This window comes from Amblyomma americanum, chromosome 3, assembly GCF_052857255.1.
Source record: "Amblyomma americanum isolate KBUSLIRL-KWMA chromosome 3, ASM5285725v1, whole genome shotgun sequence".
NCBI lineage: Eukaryota > Metazoa > Arthropoda > Arachnida > Ixodida > Ixodidae > Amblyomma > Amblyomma americanum.
In genome coordinates this window covers 194044489-194065484 of record NC_135499.1, presented here as the reverse complement: position 1 = coordinate 194065484, position 20996 = coordinate 194044489, and the positions used below count along the sequence as shown (strand labels likewise).

Sequence of the window (20996 nt, the reverse complement as noted above, 5' to 3'; positions counted from 1 at the left end):
AAATTAAAACTTTCGCCATGTCATATAGGAATGCCATTGTGGCAATTAGGCGACACGACAGTCATCAGTGATAGGCACTGAATAATGGTTTATTAATGATACAAATGCATGACAAAACAAAAAAGGAAACAAGATAAAGTACAAATACATTCATTTTTTTTTCAATATCCATAATTACATAACACACTTTACAATGGCACAAAGTGCACATACATGTGGCAAAAAATATATACTTTCATCTTTGCTTTGCAATGAAATAGCGCAATAATATATAATTGAAAGAAAACACAAACATCTCTATGACTGTACAGCTTAAGTTATCATATATATCTCTGCAACATACAATATACAAGATTGTGTAACAATATGGGTCAAACAAGAAAGCAAAAAACGAAACATGTCAGGTTAGCCAAGCACACCTCCAACTAACCATGACTAGCCTCGACCGAGCACTCTTCCATGTCTGCAGCATGGTCACAAGCAAAGAAAGTGTTTCATGATGAATTGCAACAATGTTTGCTTTTATCGCATGGTTTGAAAACGAATGCACAATGGAACATGGCCGCTAAAAGTTCAACAGAGAGGGCATCCAAAACCATCCTCAGTTAATTGACTAGATCAATCATTGTGTGTGTTTAAAATCAATAGCCAAAACAGTTGTCTGTATAGAAAACAGAATGCTTGTAGGCTGTATGTGTAGCAGTAGCAATTCAAAATTTTATGTTGGCTCTACAGTGTGATGCAGCAAAAAGTGTGGCACATTACAAAGCTCCATGGTAAAGTTAAAAAGGAAGCCTTCTTCATACATGCACTTTGTTTCAGTACACATATTTTACAGAATGCTGGCTCCCAACAGTGTTTCATATTAAAGAGACATTGTCTTTTTTTTATCGGTTTCATTTAACGCTGTACAGCTGAATTGAAAAGCCGATTATTAGTTACGTAACCAATATCCCTAACTAGTTCCTGGTCAAAATGGCTTAAAGAACAATTTGCAGTTGATTCCATCTGGTATCAACCGAGAATAGTGCCTTAAACCAGTTCTACCAGTTACGATACTTTCATCAGGTTCTCCTTTAATGCAAACAGATAGTATTTTTGCAGGATGCAAATCTGCACAGTACAGCTTTCATGCAATAGCAAAATGTGTGCAGTCTGTATTTCTTCCTTACCCATGCCAAGATATAAAGCCTAACCATTAAATCCAAGAAACAACCCCTAAGAAGAGTATGTGCTGACTTTTCCCCAAACTCTTAATACATGGCCAGATTGCAACAGTCTTTGTTTGTCCTCTTCTAGGATTACCTAACAGCCCTCAAAGTGACTCTGGGTTCCAACATCACAAAGCATGTTGTTCCTTAAGCGCTGCAGCCAGCATGTGCGGTATGCAGTATACTTTGTTTTGACCTTGAAATGAGGTTTCTTGAGACGGAGTAAAACCAGCACTGTACAAATGATATACTATATGGCGTCATAACATGTTTCATGTATATTATCATCAGTGACTCGCAGGGGGCGTGGGGGATGGTGGTGGCACGATGCACAACAAATGAGTGATAACATTGGGTATGGGAGAGAAAAAAATGAATGAAAGCCATTAAAAGAGCTCGTGTATTTACAAATAAAATGATTAATGACCAAGTGAAGCAGCTTTCAGATGTGCACAGGACAGCCACAAGAAATGATCCCATGAAAGAGAGCACAACATGGGAATAGTGATAGCCACAGACTGGAGCATGTCAGAGCATGTTCAGTGGTAAACAGTGCTATCACATCCAGTCATGTGTTCATAATGCATGAAACACGTATATCATATATATGTATATGCCTTCACACATGCACACACAGATGGAAAGAAACAGACAAATATGAACTTCACATCAGGGTTTACAGCTGAGGGAAAAAAGCTAACATTCAACAGTTCAAAACAATACAGTGCATGAAAAAAAAAATATGAAGAAAGCACAGAGAGGTTAATGAGGGTTTTCACTAGCACAGCAAATGTATTGTACATCACAAAGCACGCCAGTTTTGTAAGGAACTTAAATCACTTGGCAAACTCTGCAGCTGAAGAACCAGGCGCTAGCCCTGTCTGAGACGTTTGTTCTTCCGCTGATGTTGCCAAGCAGTTTTCAAATCGGCATGTATGCATTCCTTTGAAGCAGCCTCCTTAGGTGTTTCGCATGGAAATATTTACATAATGGATGCCGTGGACATATATACTGCTGCCCTTTCAGCAAGCAAGGCCAGCATGTTAGGCTGACCATTTCCCTAATGACTGGATCACTCTTTTTGCTCAATGAAGGCTCAAAATCGAAGAATGCTGCACATATGTAAATGTGTTCAGGTTCTTTTTAATGGTAACAAAACCCAGAGTGTGGCCTATAGAACTGTGGTCCCAAGGAACCACATACCAATCAAGTTTTGTTCTGGTTGTTCGTAGAATGCAGCAACAACAACGAAAAATGCAGTGTGCAATACAAACTAGTGCAGTGATGTAGCTACTGCACCTATCAGTCATACACTATGTGCACCAGAGCACTGCCCTAGAGGGTTGCACTTGGTTTTAACATACAATACCAAGCCCCTCTCCACAAGTCCCAACACCCTACAACGCATAAGCCACCTGCAATCTCCTCCATCAGCAGTTCCACACAAAATTACCTTCAGCGCCTACCACAGCAATGTACCAAAAGCAACTACACGAGGCTATGGGTACCAACAGTCAGGCAGACATCACTTTGCTTTCCAATGCTGCCTTTGCAGCAGCTGCTGTAGAAACGTGTAGCACGCATCCCCGCAGGTATGATACTGACGAGGTTATGACTAGCATTGCTTCAAAAAAGCCGTAAAGCTCACAAAAAACTTAGTACATCCAAAAAACTCTGTAGTATGTAATGCCCATCACAGTGGCATAATAAGACCACTGCAGCAGTGTAAAAACACGTTTGTTTAGTAACTAGGGTGACGAGCTAGTACTCTCCACTCGCTGCTTTTCATAAAAATGGCTGCAACAGTTTTCCCCTAGTCCCCCCTTTTTTTTCTGGACAAAAAAAAAGAGAGAGCAGCTAGATGTTTCTCTACTTGATGCTGTACTGAGGCTGTATAGCAGACAGTGCACGCACACTTGTGCATATACAAAGTGCAGTTGTACATTACGAATACAAACCTCTCGAAGTCATGCGCCCAATGTAAGACCCCAATGCAGCATTGTTTTAATGCTTCCATCTTTCCACCACTCCATTCCTACATCCACTTTCTTCCTTTTGAATTCCTTGACAAAGACCCTCTGCATCCTTCAACGTATCTGACCCAAGAGCCATGTCAGTATAGTGCACTCCCTTGAGTTGCAAAAAATTGTCTCCTTCCCAGAAAATGTAAACAAGTCTGCGAAGCCACCTCACTGACTTGTGTCACTGCCGCACACCTGTGAGTGTGCACAGTCACACATACGAGCTCAATTCCACAACACCACATCCTGTCAGCTTTTTCTTCTTCAGCAGGCAACTTGTGCACAAGTAAAACTACTGATCCCAGCATCTAGGGAACTATAAAAAGTATGGGCGATGCACATGGAGTGCAAAGTGCAACCATGTGTTCCAAAAAGTGTGCTACCACAGTAGCAGACAAGACAAATCTTCACAACTATTCAGTTGTGTGGCCCAAACAGTTCACAAAGTTGCTTGCGGTGATGCTAAAAAAATGTATACCCATGTTCTGTCCTTCAGTGTCCAACTGGCGGACACAGGACAGATGGAATCTGCATTGATCATACACAAGATGACTTTGCTGCTCTGCATCTGTGCAACCAACAGACGGCACAAGGTGAGAATCTCTGTTGGCACAAATTAGCGTAAAGAGACACCAGGGGGAAAAGAATGCCAGGGCAGGCAAGCGTTATTAAAACTGACTGCAGCCAAATGACTGTAATACTCATTATATAACATGCTTGGAAATAGATCCCCACTTTCCACAAGTCAGGGGTTCTACTAGATGCTGATGCTGTTCCCAGGCGGCGCCGTTGACAGTGTTTTTGAAACTGGCACCTGCTAGCTAATAATATGTCCAAACCTGTAAGCAGGTACCCTTCAGTGCATTCACATGTTGCCGCTATTAGATGTCCAACACGTCAACTGCAAATTTTAGAGCAGCTGCAACGTTACAACTGGCAAATAAACGCTCCGTGACAACAAACAACGTCAACAAAATACAAAAGACAATAACAGGATACAGATCTGCTGAGGGTAACATGAGTATGCCTCTCCAAGGGCTCGGCTGTGTTTGCCAGGTGGTTCTTGACCTTCATGACCTCTGAAATTGGCATGAACTTGTGGCTTCATTCCTGATCTTGGGAAGCAACGGAAGACAGCTGTGCCACTGACAGCCGTGCCACTGCACTCTCTTTTTGCTGATGCTTCAATGGTGTCGGGGTGAACTTGTGTTCCTTGGCTCATTTGGGCAGGAGTCCTCAGCAGTTCACACCAGTTCAGTTGAAAAACATTCCACAGCGTTTGTTTCAGAACTGCTGTCGTGTGCACCGCCAGCTGCTCACTTATCTTGGTCCTCTTCCATTGGTTCATCTTCCGGAGGTGGATCGGACTTTGGACCCCTGTTGTGCAGGTGGCAGAAGACGGGGAGAAAGAAAGAAAAAAAATGAACTCAATTAACGTAGCAAGTTGCATCAGCTGGAACAAATTATTCGTGGCAATGCTGTGCTAAGGAGACAGAAGATGAGGTAACAAAACAAGCAGAGATCATTTTGTCTTCAGTGTCCATAGTGTAGTTTCACTTTCAATAGATATGTACAAACTGGCCCAACTACACTGCACCCTCTTCCACCCCGTTACAGCAGTTTCACTATGGAGAATTACGTGCCAAAAGTATCTTGCATACATAGTCATTCAGACATTGCAGGTTTGCAGAGAGTATTTAATAACATTAAATGCAATCAGCAATCTAAGCATCAACAACTGCCCTGAACCACCTCATGCATTCACCATATGCAGAAGTTTCTGTGAAAAACATCCTTACACACAGCTCTGTCAGCTTCCTTACAGCCACACATTGGCTCTCCTACTTTCTTACGGGGCGAAAAACTTCCAACCAGAAAAGCAGAGCAGATTTGGAGAAATACAAGTGAGGCTGTGTCAGTCTTGGAAAAGAATACCTGCTAAGTGTTTTGAAAAGGAGACCTGCTGACACAGCTGTGTGTGTTCATAGTAATTCTTTAAGGCAGGCAGAATTTTTTTCAAAGCAAAATGGCCAGATAGTTTCTAGCTGAACAGCCCCTTTGAGCGACTAGTCTTTATTGAAATGGGGCTGGCACGAAGGCCTAGTTACGGGAGATGTGAAGTAGGAACAGCTGTTGTATAGGTTTCATGACAGCTTGTTGAATTGTCAGATCAAAAGCTCCAACACAGCAGTCAAAAATGCCCATCATGCATTTGCTTCAAGAAATTGGTAGCCTTAGCAGTCTTAAACAATCACAGCAGTGTACTCCACCAACAACTGGAAACACTGCACTGTGTGACTTTTGAAACTGCAGAATAACTTGTTTCCCAAGTGAAAATATGGAATTCCAGACACATACCCTTAGTTTGATAGACGTGTAAAGTGATTCCTCTGGCTCAGCCACCTATCTGCTAATCGCTTCCAAGAGACAGTATCAACAAGCAATTTTGTTGCTTTCTTAAAATCTTAAAAAGCATTGGCCTCAACAGACCATGCTTTTCTGCAATTTTTCATGCTGTGTGTAAGGTCATTCAGAATGGCTGCTATATAAAGAACATCGAGAAATCTGTGACGCGCTAATGATTAAACTGCAAATCTGCTCTACTGAGCACGCCATCAATGCCTATCAGTGAAATTTTTGCATGGGTGCACTAACAAACCTCTGATGATTTAATGTCACTAATTAATGCTATTCTTTCGCAAAAGATAAACCAATATTCAAGCAATTGGTAAAAAAAAAAAGCTGACCGCTGATTACGGTACTTTGTAATGAGAGATTTGAGAGCAGCTTGATTTTGTGATATATTGAAGCAGAAAACTTCGACGACGCTTAAGCAACCCTTATTAAGAATACACTGCAAAGCATCACCACTTTGTTGCACAAGGCTTCTAAACTATCGCACTGAATGGATACTTCTTAGTGGTGTAGAGTGGTGCGGTGCAGCCCTTGCCCGGTAGCAGCACCCTCTCCCACATTTGCTGTTCCCTGCAAGAATGCACTGCAACGTGCTCGACTCATTGCTTCGAGGAGAAATGCTGAAGCCAAAGAAGATGCGTCTTCATTTGGGACGGGCCACAAGGCGCTTGGCCTGCAGATTCAGAGTAGTGCGTGCCTGTTCCCACGGTAAACGGCGTGGACTATAAACAGTCCCTCCAGATGCCCATGTATGTGCCGGTTGACGGTTCAATTACCGATTCATGGCTGACTCAAGTTGCAACTAGTAGTTTTGCGGTAGACCCTACACTGATTGGAACATAACCAGTCATACGCGAAAATTAAGGGGCCCACAATATTTGTGCCAGGAATTGCCTCACTTGGGCAAGGCAACGCGATGTTTTTCATAAACCCTCCAACATGTGCTGCTTTAATGGAGGAGTTGCGGGGTATCTGCTTGCTACTGCATACACTGCAGTCACTCCCACCATACCCTCCTCCTTCACTTCTCACTTCATGCTTCCACCTTTATACCGCATCCCTGTCTACCCTCCTCCTCCGGCTTTTCATTCTCACTCTCCTTTCATTATCATCTTACTTTCAGCCTCGTTGTGCCCTTCACTTTGCTATAGCTCTGCTGGTTACGCCGACGGCAATGACTACAACGACAATGCGCAAGCTAGGAATGGGCACCCAAGAGCTGCGCTCTAAAAGAACAAAAAAACAACTGGCCATCTTCTTGGCACGGCCCAAAGGCACGCAAAATGCTTAGTATAAATAGGGCCACTGTGGTCTCTGCTTGTTAGGGGAACTATAAGACAGGCAATGAGAGAAGTATCTTGCACATACACAAGGATGTATAGGTGTATTAAAATGGGAACTCCCGCAGAAGCCCATTTATTTCATCGAAGCTATATATTTTTTACTTTGCCCAATTCTTCTTCTTCCAGGAGCCCTGGATGCATTTTTCTGAAGCTACACCAGGTGTCAGGAAAGCACTCAGTTTGGCCCATAAATGCAACGCAATTCAAGCACAGTGAGCTCAGTGGACGGAGTTTCACTCACTGCATCTGGGCAGCAGCCATGGAGAGGGAAGCCAAGGCAGTGACTGTCTCCACTTCTTCTTTCTCCTTCTGCTGAGCTTCGAGCAGAGAAGAGGCCATGGTGGCTGCCCACTTCTTGACACACGGCCAGTGCGGCGCTGCACAGACAATGCATGAACGAGGGCGAGTGAGCGAGACAACGTACATGTGCTGCCGCAACAGCGAGCACACAGATTTAACACTGCTGTAGGCGGCTACTAACAATACCCATTGTAGATTCATTCATGCCTAATTCAGCATGCTAGCACTGTGCATTGACACTTCTGACATTGTTCACTCTGTGATAATGCTAAGCTGGCAGGTCCTTACAAAAAGAAAAAAGAAGGAAGTTCAGCATTTACCAGCCTGATGTTTAGTTAGTTATCAGGTGAAAAAACTGCAAGCTTTCCTTAGGCACAGAACTGGGCGTACGGCGAGCCATTTTTTTTTTTCATGCTTAGTTTAAACATCTATTGCTAGCACTCATTGTTGCATTTCAGCCACAGGCATCATTTGTCCAAGAAATGCAACGGTCATTAAATGATCACGAACTATAGCCGCTGAGGCTAGCTTTGGAAAAGCGTGATGCACCAAACGTGTGGCGCTCCACAGCTAAGTACATGAGAAATTTGAGAAAACCTTTTTTTCAATTGAACAATAGTGCTTTCGAATTGCACACACAAAAGACATATGGTGGCCAGTGGGCAAACAGTTAAGGAAATGTGCTACTGAACTGCAGCAGCGCTTTGCAATCATATTCTACAGTGCACTGCATACAGCAGGACTGAACATTTGAAGCACATCGTTATTTGGTATATTCATGCAGCATGATAAAGTACAGCAGCATCTTAGAAATTCTGTGCAAACATTTTTAGTTAAAGCTGTTTTCAAAGGACACTATGAGACATGTCACAAATCAAACACGAAGTTTATGCTTGCTGCTATCCTTGCAACTGCCAGCTAAAAAGAAGATGTGGAATCACAAGGAAGCATGCAGAGCAATGCTGCCCCGAGTGCTCACTGTAATTACATTGTGGACATTGCTATAGCCTCTCAGGATGGGGCGGCATTGCAGGAATGCACCAAAGGCAGTGCAGTAGCAGCACTGGCCTCGGTGCACTCTAGTTATACCACTCCATCCCTTTATTAGCAGACATTTGCAAGGCGTACCAACAGGCTCGGACATGATTGGTTTTCACTGCAACCATCAGAGATGGGGCACCATCAGAGATGGGGCACGATTTCCTTTTTTCATTCTCGTATGCTGCTGCCTATGCTGTGATGCGATAGATGCATTGCAATGGCTTCACTGAAATTATAATGGGCGGTCTATTCGTGTGTAGAAATGGGGGACCAATATTGTACTAATACTCGTAATAAAAAATTGCCAAATGGTGGCAATTACAACCATACACTAAATGTAAGGGCACTCTTAGAGACGAGAGACGAAGAATGGGGCCGGAAATCCTAGAAATGCTAGAGTCACATTTTAATCCAGTTAAGCTTAAAAAGAAAAAAAGGTTGAAGGGACATGTTCACATAATGCATAAACGTGAATTCACGAAATGTGAAGCATCAGCTGTGCGTGGATTCAATGATTCACCATAATAGGTTCACATGGTGGGGAAGAAGGTGGCTAGGGCTTTCCAAACTTTCCTCCTTCGGACGAGGAATGCTGCCACCTACCCTGGATAGCGGCAGTCTTCTGGAGCAGCTGGACGGCAGCTGCACAGGGCTGCCGAGTGACCTCCTCCTCACGCAGGGGCGTACACTCATCCCCAAGCAAAGCAGCCACACACTCCTGGGAGCAGTCGCAGATGGACGGCAAGTCGTATCTGCAAAGGCCACAACAGCAATCAATGAGGAGCAGTCCACGGGAGACGCAACAGAAGAAGTGTTCAGATTATTCCCACATAGGTGGCAGCATAGAGTTTACACATAGAAAACAGAAGAAGGTAAAAGTTGCTGGCTACCATAACTGTCTCATTCATGGCAGATGTCTCAACAACGGCCAGTAAAAATGTTAGCAAGGAAGACAGGAGATAGGTCAGGGTACAGAAGAGATTGGTGCTGCTATACACAAGGAATATGCACATTCACACACACCAGGCAATATTCGCTTTCAGTGCCGAATGGAATGTGACCAAGGCAGTTGAAATGGGAGCAGCAAAACAAGAAGGTCCTACTTGGGGCAGACTTAACTATTAATGCATTTGATTATCATTTTGATGGCACCAAGACTGCTGCGTTTAAGTGTTAATAGGTCCCTGCGTGTATTTCTTTTCCAGCAGCTAATAATTTATGTTCTTGTTTAGTGGCAATGTTTTCATGTTTGCTCATGGTTTGACGCTGACGGCAGAACCCAGTCAAGAAAGACCTGTTGGAATTGGCCAAAGCACATCTATACTAAAATGGAACACGACTGCTTGTAAATGGTGTTCTGGCCAGTTCAAAATGGTGTTTTTGACTGGGCGCTACACATGAATTAGCGTCCGCATGGCAGACGGTGCACTCCTGCTACCCAGAAAGAGAATTAAGCCATGCAAACCAACACATTGGAATAGATGTGCAAACAGTCAATTGCAGAGTTACTCATAGGCGCCTAGACTAGTGCAAAATAGACAAAGACACAGAGAAGTAGGACAGGACACTTGCTAGACTTGCAAATGGCATTTTAACATGAAAAAAAATCTCCTTTAAAGGTAAGAAGTGCTCTGACTTGAACGCTGCCTGAAAAAAGCCTTCAGCACTGCATAAGATGAATGACATGAAGGTTTCACTCACCCTCCCTCTAGAGCAAGCACCACTTTTCCCTTGGCCAGTGTCATGAGCTGCTTTGTCATGTAGGCAAAACCTGCAAAGTGAATGCCATTGCATTTATTTATAACAGCTTGCATTGCTGCAATCATGCATTAATGTTGACAGTCAGTTCCTTAGCACGCAATATAACAAAGCATAATTCGCTATGCTGTAACAAATTTTCCAACAGCGCACTTAAAACACATAAAAAACAATGAAAACGGTGTCTCTACAGAATTAGGATGTGTTAGCAAAGATTATACAGAGGAGTTCTTTTGGCACTACATTGATACAGTGTCGTGCTTCTAGAACTAGTGCGCAATGGAAGTTCATTAGAGCTCAATCACAGACAATGCACACGGCTACCACAGCAAAAATTGCATTTGCTATTTTGTCATCACCTTCAAGCAAGTATTTCTGCTGCTATACTGCTGCCACTGGCATGTGGCTCTACTCCACCAACCACAAAACTAGAGTCTTAGTAATGGTAGCATATCTACATTTTTTTTACCTATCCCCACTTTCTCTGAGGAAGTTCCCATCAGCTATTGTCAGGGAAGAACAGAGAGAACAGCTGTATAAAGAAATGACCCCATTTTCTTGTTGGTCTTCTAGGCAACTGCAGCAGCATTATTGCAATGTTCCGGTACCTCATAAAGTCTAGCTCTTTTCACGTAAGACCTAACAAAGAACAAGTTGAATCTAAAAGACCTCTTCAAGATGAAGTTTTACTGCACTAAATAACTACAATAGTACAGCTTACCAGGTCACGTGCAAATGCTGTAAAGCACTTTGAGAGCACATGGTTATTACTCATCACTGTCGCTTACACTTGAGACTATTTTTCTCAATTAAAAACAGGGTTGTACAGAACTTCACCCTTTCCATATCTTTATATGTTTATTCCCAACCTATGTTATTACTGTCCTACAGCAAATATTCCTTGTCATATTAGGAAAAATGGGTCTCTTGTTCAGTACTAGGCCAGTAACTATGTGCAGGTCTCATGATAGATTACCATGTGGAAATTATCTATAACATCAGAAGTCTTTAAACTGGCAACAGCCTGTTATATCTATCAACGCTACAGTGACTACAGGACACTATTACTACCATACACCACAAGATGGTAGCACAAAGAGTAAAGAGCTTATTAGCTTACAGGCTGGCGATATCTGGTATCCACCAAGCGGAGGCGGATGGCCAGCAGCAGCATCAAATCCCGCCGCAACCAGGACAATCTCTGGGTCAAAGTCCCGGGCTATGGGCATTACAATAGTCCTAAGAGAAAAGAAATGGCCAAAAGAGATTGGGATGCTTCCACTTGATGAAAATGCACAATAACATGTAGATTCTTCTGGTACACCACAAAAAAAAAAAAAAAAGTAGAGAAGAATGATACTTTTTTTTTTCCATACTTCAACAAATTAGAGAACTGATCAGGTAAAGTAGTGTACTGTCCTCAACCTTGACCTTGAAATCAGTTAATCAAGGTGAAAGTCTTCCAGGAAAATGTAACCAGCTGAAGAATTTAAAAAGTTGACAACAATGAAAAACGGTAAAACATACCCAGCTGGATCAGTGCACTCACACAATAGCACCAACAGATAGTACACAAGCAGGCTTAATAACTTCAGTATAAATGACAGAGTGTATCGAGAGTAGAAAAAGATAAGTGCCTCTATGTGCATAAAAAAAAAATGTGAAAGCAAGGATTTTGATGACAAAGTTTAATAAATAGGATGGTGCACTCACCGAAAGGCTGCGATGTATTCGGCATCACCCATGGGGGGGTTCAATGCACCAGACCAAGCAATGTTGATGTTGAAGCCTGTGCCATCGTCAATTCCAACCTAAATGAGGAGGTTGAGTATCACAAAACGAGAACAGCATGCCCACACATCATTAATTCATAGCTGAAAAAGGCAGCGCAGGTGCTTAGCAAACCAGCAACATTTGGAAGGTTACCTTGCCACCTGCCCAATATTTTATTACTTCCTTGTGCATATGAGCAGCCTAGATACAGTCCACAAAACCCATGCTAGGTAAAGAATTCAACATACAATCGACATACTTCTGTCATTGTCTCTGAGTTTTTGAAATGGCCAGAGACTGTCTAGTTCAAGACGTTTTTCACTGTTGCATTGTCACTGACATCCACAGAGTAGGCTGCCTTGAGTCATCGGTATATATAATCACCATCATGAGTCTTACTTCAAGGATGCCAAGGCTCCGATTTCCCTGCTTAATATCACGAGTAAGTTTGTGTCAACTTGTCTTGAAAATGCCGTGGTGGCTCAGTGGTTAGAGTGCTCGGCTACTGAGTCAGAGTTCCCGGGTTTGAACCCAGCTGCTGCGGCCGCGTTTCCAAGTTTCCAAGGAGGCGAAACACAAGACGCCCCTGTACTATGAGATGTCAGTGCATTAAAGATCCCCAGGTGGTCAAAGTTACTCCAAAGACCTCCACTACAGCAATTCTTCCTTACTTCTCTCACTCCCTCCTTTATCCCTTCCCTTATGGTGCAGTTCAGGTCTCCACGGAGATGTGAGACCAATACTGCGCCATTTCCTTTCCTCAAAAGCCAATTTTCAATTTTCAACCTTTGTGACAGCCCACTTCAGATAACTTGTGAACAAGGAAGGTTCCTGGTGCATTAATCACTATCCCAATTGCACAGGTGAGGAACGGATACAAAGAAGGACGCAAACAGTGCTGTGTATCCTTCATCACCACATGACGTGAACTGCAATTGTATTCATATCCAACCTTGCCTCACTAGCAAGACCCTCTGTCTGGTTAGGTTGAGTTGAAAATTGTCAAGTGTGAGTGCTTACTGGCAAAGCTTCCTTTTATTCCTTTAAAATATTTTTTTCAGTAAGCATTGGTTACACCAGTTCTGGCCAGTAAACTAATCCGCTAAATCTAGAAAAGTGCAAAAAGCCTTACTTCTTGAGGGTCACCCGTGCCAGGGAAAAAGTTTCCATCGTCGTGTCGATGAAGGGAGATGTACAGCACATGTGGGTCGTCATAAAAAATCTGCTGCAGCCCGTTTCCATGGTGGACATCCTGAAATAGAGCAACAGAATAAAAAATTTTTACTACATGATACGTAACATTAATAACACATTTTTTTTTGTTAAACTGTGCAGTCACTGCACCGGTGATAATGTTATGTAGCACAGGATGAGAGCTTTTGTGGCTTTTTTGTCTACTGCTCTTTTTTTTTTCCCTTATCTCTATGAGCCTTGCCATTTCTTTAACGTTAGAGTCAATGCGTTTACGATAATAAACTCAAGTGCTATAATTTCTGTGTACACACTGCTTAAATGATGCGTTCAGTCCGTGCTTTGAATTTTGTATGTTAATTGTTTTTTATGTTATGTTGTGCACTTACTTCATGTTTCTGCAAATTTCTGCATAAGTAGCACTGTTCATCCATAGATTGTGAATTATGCCTTAGGTCTATGTATCCCTTCTTTGTTTTCATGCGACCAGTGGTGTCATTGTTGCCAGATGTTAAGGGCTAAAGGAGCTTGTCAAGCTGTGGCTTTTTTTCCTGAGGCCTGTAGCAGGAAATAAATAAACTGACTCAACTTAATACAATCAAAGAAGCTTATCCCTTATGGGGTAAGCTGGTGCAACAAGAAACAAAAACAAATTTGCTTCTCATTTTAGTGCAAGCTTCATTTTGGTTGCCAAGTTTACAACTCCATCTGACGTTTTGGCCACTTTTGATCAAGCTTTCTTTGTTCTGATGTGTGCTCTAACATTCTATGATGGATCACCAGTTGTCAGTAATGAGCATTATATGTCTTGTCCATGTCTCTTTCTTCTTTCCATTTTCAGTTAAGTATCAACTCATGCTTGCTCTCTCATCCACACTGTTTTCTTTCTGCCTCTTTCTTTCTGTGGCAGTACGGTACATTTCAAAAAGTATCAAGTTGCTAGCATTCTGAGATTCAAGGGTAAATTTATGCAGGTTATGCAGCAATCAAAGCATGCTAAATTGTGCAAAAGTATTCATGCTCTTATTAACATAGGAAACGTACTCATGTTCTTAAAATCACACAAGCACAGCAAGTAAAATTCATCCAAACATCCATTACTTGAAAAGCGGGTCTAGCTGGAGCACTGTCAGTTTTGAACCTCTTTTGAACTGGAGGAAGTTTACTAGCATCTGGTTTGAAAGTCAAACAACCAAATATTTGTGTTTTCTCTGTGTCCCTCGTGCCAAATTTTGCTCAATGCTTGTGGTCTCCACAAGTTGAACTCAGCAGAGCAGGGTAGCAATACATGTAATATAAGACCATAAATCAGTCCACAGGTACAGCATCCCCATTTTGAGAATTGTAACCTGGCTGTGACTTCTTGGAAAAAAAAAAAAACAATTCTGGCACGTTTAATGACAAAAACTTGCACTTATACCTTGGCCTCATTAAGCACATGGGTATAGTAGCCTGTTGCAAGCAGAATAGAGGAATGCTTGCAACAGTAGGAATGCCTAGTAAGCAAGAACATAACAGTAATATGCATGCTGCAAAAAATAAAAAAAAGAATGAAAGAGATGAAGTTACATGCAGCAGCTGTGTGGCAATGAGATGTGGCAAATAAAGGCATCCTAAGCATTGCTTGCACAGTGCCTCAGTGAGCACAAACATTCACGATGACAATCAATATGCATAGTAAATTGGTAGGTCCTTCCATATACATATATGCACAATTACAATCGTTCATCTCAACTTAACTCTCTTGCTTATATCTCTAGTCTTATAACTTGCATGCTTCCAGAACCGTAACTTTCCATTTAGATTTATACTGTTGCCTGTGCGCTGTTTACCCTGTCTCATGACCAAAACAGGCAGACAGCGTTTTTGCAAACCTTTGATGTGATGAACCCATAAAGCTACCAAAAACATTTATTGCACCTCGTTTTCAAGGAACAAAAAAAAGAGGGGAGGCAAGAAGTGAAAATGTCAGTGGCACTCACCCAGTCAACAACGAGAATCTTTTCCACCTTGAGTTTTTGTCGAAGCTGTTTAGCAGCGATGGCCACAGAATTAAAGAAGCAGAAGCCCCTGCAATACAAACAATTAATAGAAATAATTATTCAGGCTGATACTGACTACTCACTGCTTAATAAAAATGTGTATATTTTTTGTTGCTGACAGCGCTTAAAAAACACAGAGAGAAGACAAGAGACATGAAAGACGACGTCACAGGCGCTGAACTTCAACTTTATTCAAGAACCACGGAAACACTGCATATATACCCAAAACACAGGCGCCAAAAAGCGGCAGAAATTTTATGCACTCGTGGCAACAGAAATGATATGGCAAGTAGTGGTAAAACAATGAAGGCTAAAAACCAAAGGGCAGAAACAGGGCAGAATAAAACCAGAACAAGATGAGACAAAAAAATTTTTTTACCAAGTCATTTTTTTAAAAAACCTGCAACACGTGAAACTCGCCCGACAACTTGTCCTATTCTGTATATCTTGATGCACTAAGTACAAGAGGCAGTATATAGGTCTAAGAAGCACTCAATGCAATTGCTGTAAATAAGAGTACTCATTGCAATTGCTGTAAATAGAGTACAGAGATTTATGCAACCAATTTCCTATCCATTATGACTTCCTATTGGATACTTCACTTATCATTACTTTGATGGATATTTTCTTTAAGTTATTCAATGTTTAATTTGTGCTGCTAAAAGGATTTAACATTGGCCTAAGACAAAGACTGACAGTTTACTCTTGCATACACCTAGCTGCCATGCATCAAATTGCAACCTAACAATGCAAAATATTGTAGCAACCACACTTAGCATTCAGTGAAGCCTTTTAATCAGTGCTTTCAGACACTTCTTTCTTTGTTTCTTATAAAGCCCAGATGAGATTAATGTATGCACAGTATCACAGTCTGTGTAAATGCAAATTTATTTGTTGTGCTTGCATTGTGTATTATTCATACTGATGAGCAAAGAGGTTGTACAACGAGAACCATTGAAAGTCGTGAATTTATCCCTGTGTACTTACATTGCCTGTTTGAACTCTGCATGATGACCAGGTGGACGAACCACAGCAAAACCATTCTGTGAACATGGAATAAGAAAAAAAAAATTCAACAGTCACAAAACAGTCTATCGCCCCTGAACAGCAATAAGTGTTTCACGTGACATGGATGCATATGCAAATGTATATGTGTGTATGCACACACACACAAACACAATGTAAACATCAACATTGCTGGGTGATCAGATTAAGTAATGAGTTGTGAAAGCAGATGATTTTTTACACCTCTACTGTTTTAATATTTCAAATAAGAAATTGTAAGACACTGAAGTGTCGCCTTTGAGAGTGGAAAGTGACAGTGTGTTGCAGCGCGACACCTTGCCCGTTCAAAACACCTTTGAATGCATTTCTCTTTTTTTTCAATTGTTTCAATTAACTGATCAATTACACACACTAAATTTTCTTCATTACCATCATCAAGCATTGGCTTTTTCATTCTGAGCATTTTGACACCTTTGAACCAACCCCCTTTTTCTAATTTTTAATTTTTCACTCTTTAATTAATCAATTAATTACAATGATTTCATTAACTCATCATCGCCTATCACACACCAATCAATCATCGATCACTAGAAGCACAAATAACCTTGATACAATTTTTTTTACGCAGCCCCCTATTATTTCCGACACGCAGTGCCGACTACAACTATGCTGACAGCTTTTCGACTGAACGAGCTGCCGCATAAAATATCTCACAATTTACAGCCCGTTCATGCAAACGTGACAAATACAGGCAAAATGAACTGTTTTAGTCAGAAGGAAAAATAAACAAAAATATGAAGGAAAAAACAAATTTTTGAGTCACATAATGGCAAGGGAACAATAAGTTTTGAAAACCTTTTCTGCCAATAAGAACAAAGGAAGAAACTGGAGAGGCCTCTTAAGCTCCGCCTTAAGGGTATGAAGTGATAGCTTATTAATGGGTTTATGCCCATATATACTGAACTGGTCATTCTCTTCAGTCATTCTCTACTTTACATTTGCAGATCACTGGGATCCTCATACCACTCCTGGTGCCGTGGTGCAGCGGTTAAGCGATGCGCCACCACCTTGCGATGGCATGTGCTGCCACCGGTGGGCCTTGCGCGACCCAGGTTCCTTTTTTCGAACGACCTCTTGCGACTGATCACTAATTTAACTGACACCTGCCACGGTGGGCAGTTTGCTCACAATCCGGTGGACAGGTTGTGATGACACAGCAAGGTCACAAGACCTAAGTGGCCCACCTGCCCCTATGTTGCTTCCCTTGACATTTTCTGTGCATTTTTCACTCGCGGTCAACGACACCGATGCCTGATTTTCTGCGACACGAACTCCTTAATGCTATCGAGTTAAAAACTGTCCAAGCATTTCAGAACACTTGGACTTGCTGGCTTGTACACGCAACTAGGCAAGTAGACCAATTAGGCAAGTTGCCCTATGCATAAAATTGAGTAAGTTGACCAAATGCAGAATGGGAACATACTCAAGCGCCACTTATAAGAGCAGAAAAGCATGCAGCAAGCATAAAAGGCTACCGTATTTATATCATAATAGGTGCACTTCCCCTCTCTTCCAGAAAAAAAGAACTACAAAAATTAAGGAGGTGCATTCATTATGTGGCATAATATATTAACAAGAATCTATATTCTGACAGCCAGAATAGCAGATGCATTTATTATGCAATTGCACCCACTATGCAAGAAAATATGGTATGCAACACCCCATGAGAGTAGCAGCAACTGCAAAGCCTGACTTGCTGCCCGCTTAAATTTCTCATTAAAAAGGGGTGCAGCAAAAAGATTTATCTCTAACTTCGGTGGCTACCTGTACATAAGAAAAATTTTTTGTGACGAATGACATAAAAGAAAAATCCTTCCTCTGTGGCATCAGCATCCTCTGTTAGACCTCTGGCATTTTGCAGAATGTGGAAGCCTTATTCTAACAGGCTACTTGAAGAAAGTTCATGACAAAAGTTGTTACAAAAGCTGAAAGCTGCTGCTGCTATTATCACTGCTCAGCACTACCAGCATAGCCTTCTACCTTCACATAATCTCGAATAGAAGATAAAGTACATACAACAGGTACAACATAGTTATAGTTTTGAAAACAAAGCCGACTTAACAAACAGTGATTTGTTGTACAAAGCCACTTTATCAAACTGGCCATTTTCCTATTTGATGTATGCAGAAAATTTGCACTGACACTTAAGCCAAGGTCAGACTGGCATGGTCAAACTGATCTCGAAGGAGGTTTCAATAGAGACGTTGGCCCTAACGTTGTCAAGCAAGCTAAAGCCCCAAGTTCAATAGAAATATTGGCAATGGGAGCTAAAGGCATTCCATGCCTTAAAAGAATATGTTTGCAAATGCAGTTACCTTAGCTTCACCCATGGCCACTTTGAGGGCGAGCTCAGTAACACAACCGGCGGCCATGCGTGCAGCACTGGCTGTGTGCAGCTCATTCCAGGTGGTGTCCGAGTCCACGCCAATGCCTCCGCATGGCAGCATCACAAAGCTTTTGATTGGAAGCTCTGAAAAATGCCAGAGGAGCATTAGAGGTCAAGCAAGGATGCACACATCAGTGTCGTGAATGACAAAATTTGCAATAATGCAATACCTTTCAACCCACTCAGACTGTGCTAAATGAACTTAGGAATTTGAACTGCATCCAACCCCTTAACAAGGTACATTCTAGCAGTGGCAACATGCACAGAATGCCTGGAAGTGTTTAAGTGAAACAAACTAGAATAGAAGAGCGGACAAAGTCTTCTGGAGCATGTGCAACATATGGTACAAACAAGACAAACATGTAAGAGTGAATAAAATTAATCCATACAAATGAGCAGCAGCCCTGTATGGTTGCACAGCACTCAACTCTGAATTTTTGTACTCTAGCTTACCGATGCTAAAGGATTGTGAAGGCCAGACTACATCAACCATTCACAGCTCCAGCAGCAAAACAATAATATCTCAGTGATTCACTTGTGCTTTTTAAATACCTGCCATTCATAAATAGAACGTGTTGTCGGGCTAGTTGGTACAACACTTCAGACATGGTGGTTGCGCGAAACACACACAGGACAGGGTACGGGACGAGCACTCGTCCTGTACCCTGTCTTGTGTGTGTATGTTCCACGCAACCACCATGTCTGAAGTACTGCCATTCATACTTGCCAATTTATGGACTGATTACCTCATCTAATATGCATATGCGAATAGCAGTTTTTTGGAGCAAATTCGAAGTGAATAGTAATTTTCTTAGAATAATTTTGGATGGAATATTTCGAATACTTTTGAAACACAAAAAAGTCGCAATAAGCATTTCCGAAATGATGTACTTTTTGAACACACAAGGCCATTACATGAAAACGTAAAGAGAATGCATTGAAGCTTTGTCACACCTATTGAATCTGTGTTGAGTTTCTGCAGAAATGGCCATCGGGAATTGGGGCCTCTGACCTACACGTGACACCAATGTATCTGTGGAGTCTGAGACCCATGTGCCGGGCCTCGAATTACTGCTCCTAATTGTGCTTGTGTCGTTGCGCAGCTGTTGCTTTCAGGCGGTGACTCCATTACACCTGATAGGTGTACGCACTGCGTGCCCAGTGCCACCGCGCGTCGAACTTCAGAAAATGGCCCCCATCTCCATGTGTTTCGTGCTATCTCCCCGCCATGCTCGCGCTGTCGCGCTTGTTTATCGAATTTTAAGTGGAAAAGAGTGGCTTGGCTGCAGCAGCTGTAGTCAGCTCAGACTTGTTCCGCGGAAGTCAAGGGAGCCACGCGTCCGATTAGAGATTTAGCACAGCGCGGTCTGCTTCTGCGGGGTGCCACTGCGCATGTGCAGATTGCCGAGAGGACGCTACAAGGCGCCAAGCGCCGGCCAGCTGCTTGCATGCCAGCCCCATCGGAACCAATCAGCGTGCACACTGGTGGCTCTACTGATAGGTGCCGCCATGCCGGTCACAGCGCATGTGCACCACAGGTAGCTCGGCCGTAGACACCTAGCAGGTACAGATCTGGGCGCGTCTGTTGCCACGAGCATGCACACACTATCTCCAGAATATGCGGGGGAACACAGTCACGCGGCACAGAGTCAAGGTTTTGGTTGCGTACGCACCACGGTGCCATCCCAGAAGAGGGGAGGTATACTGAACCGAAACCACGAGCAGCAAGTGTTCCAGGAACATTATTCAAACGCTATTCCCTCGAGACAAATACTTTACTGTTCAACTGAATATTCAAACATCATGAATCGCAGCGCTGGCAGACAAGAACACAGAGAGGACACACACACACAATTGCGCTGTGTGTGTCCTCTGTGTCCTTGTCTGCCAACGCTGCGATTCCATGATGTTCGACAACTACCAACTAGCCCAGCAACATACTCTGCATGAATATTCAAAATTATTGAATATTCACACATGCCTATCAACTAACAATTCACAACACTGTTTGATCTTTATAAAATTTCATTTTAAGGAAATAAGCTGGGACACATATCACTGTACATTAAAGCAACATCAAGCGACAAGCTTATTGAGAGTGTTAAAAAAATTAACATGAGCAACAATTCCTGAAATACGATTGATAAAACAGACTTACCGAGTTTGCTCATTTCCAGTTTCTGCCTGTTGAGGGGATTGGTGCCGAACATGAAGGCGTAGCCCTCACTGCACATGCAGAATGACAAGAAAAGTAAGACTCCAACCGCATGTTTAATTAGAACAAAGTTCTCGTATGCTAACAATGAGGTTGGCTATTCTTGCGGCCAAAACAGGCACTTACTCGTGACATGACTGTATCTCCTCCAACGTGGCTTTTCGTGACCGGATCCTCTGTTGTGCAAAGGAGGAAGGAGATGAGGTGAGAAGAGTTCACGATTCGTTTTTGGTGC

At 42.4% G+C, this 20996-nt stretch overlaps 1 protein-coding gene across 6 annotated transcripts in view; it reads right to left on the bottom strand.

Annotated features, from left to right (window-relative positions):
- Nucleotides 1-68: 68 nt before the first annotated feature.
- Nucleotides 69-20996, bottom strand: part of HDAC4 (histone deacetylase 4) — a 256523-nt gene continuing 235595 nt past the window's right edge. For all 6 annotated transcript variants that reach the window (XM_077659443.1, XM_077659445.1, XM_077659442.1 and 3 more), the window contains 12 exons: nucleotides 20888-20937; nucleotides 20705-20772; nucleotides 18476-18630; nucleotides 16083-16138; nucleotides 15036-15123; nucleotides 12995-13114; nucleotides 11803-11900; nucleotides 11210-11328; nucleotides 10033-10102; nucleotides 8935-9083; nucleotides 7232-7367; nucleotides 69-4609 (listed from right to left, as the gene is read on the bottom strand). In XM_077659443.1, coding sequence (XP_077515569.1) covers nucleotides 4549-4609; nucleotides 7232-7367; nucleotides 8935-9083; nucleotides 10033-10102; nucleotides 11210-11328; nucleotides 11803-11900; nucleotides 12995-13114; nucleotides 15036-15123; nucleotides 16083-16138; nucleotides 18476-18630; nucleotides 20705-20772; nucleotides 20888-20937 — 1170 coding nt within the window. In that variant the 3' untranslated portion in view covers nucleotides 69-4548. The remainder of the gene's footprint in view (nucleotides 4610-7231; nucleotides 7368-8934; nucleotides 9084-10032; nucleotides 10103-11209; nucleotides 11329-11802; nucleotides 11901-12994; nucleotides 13115-15035; nucleotides 15124-16082; nucleotides 16139-18475; nucleotides 18631-20704; nucleotides 20773-20887; nucleotides 20938-20996) is intronic.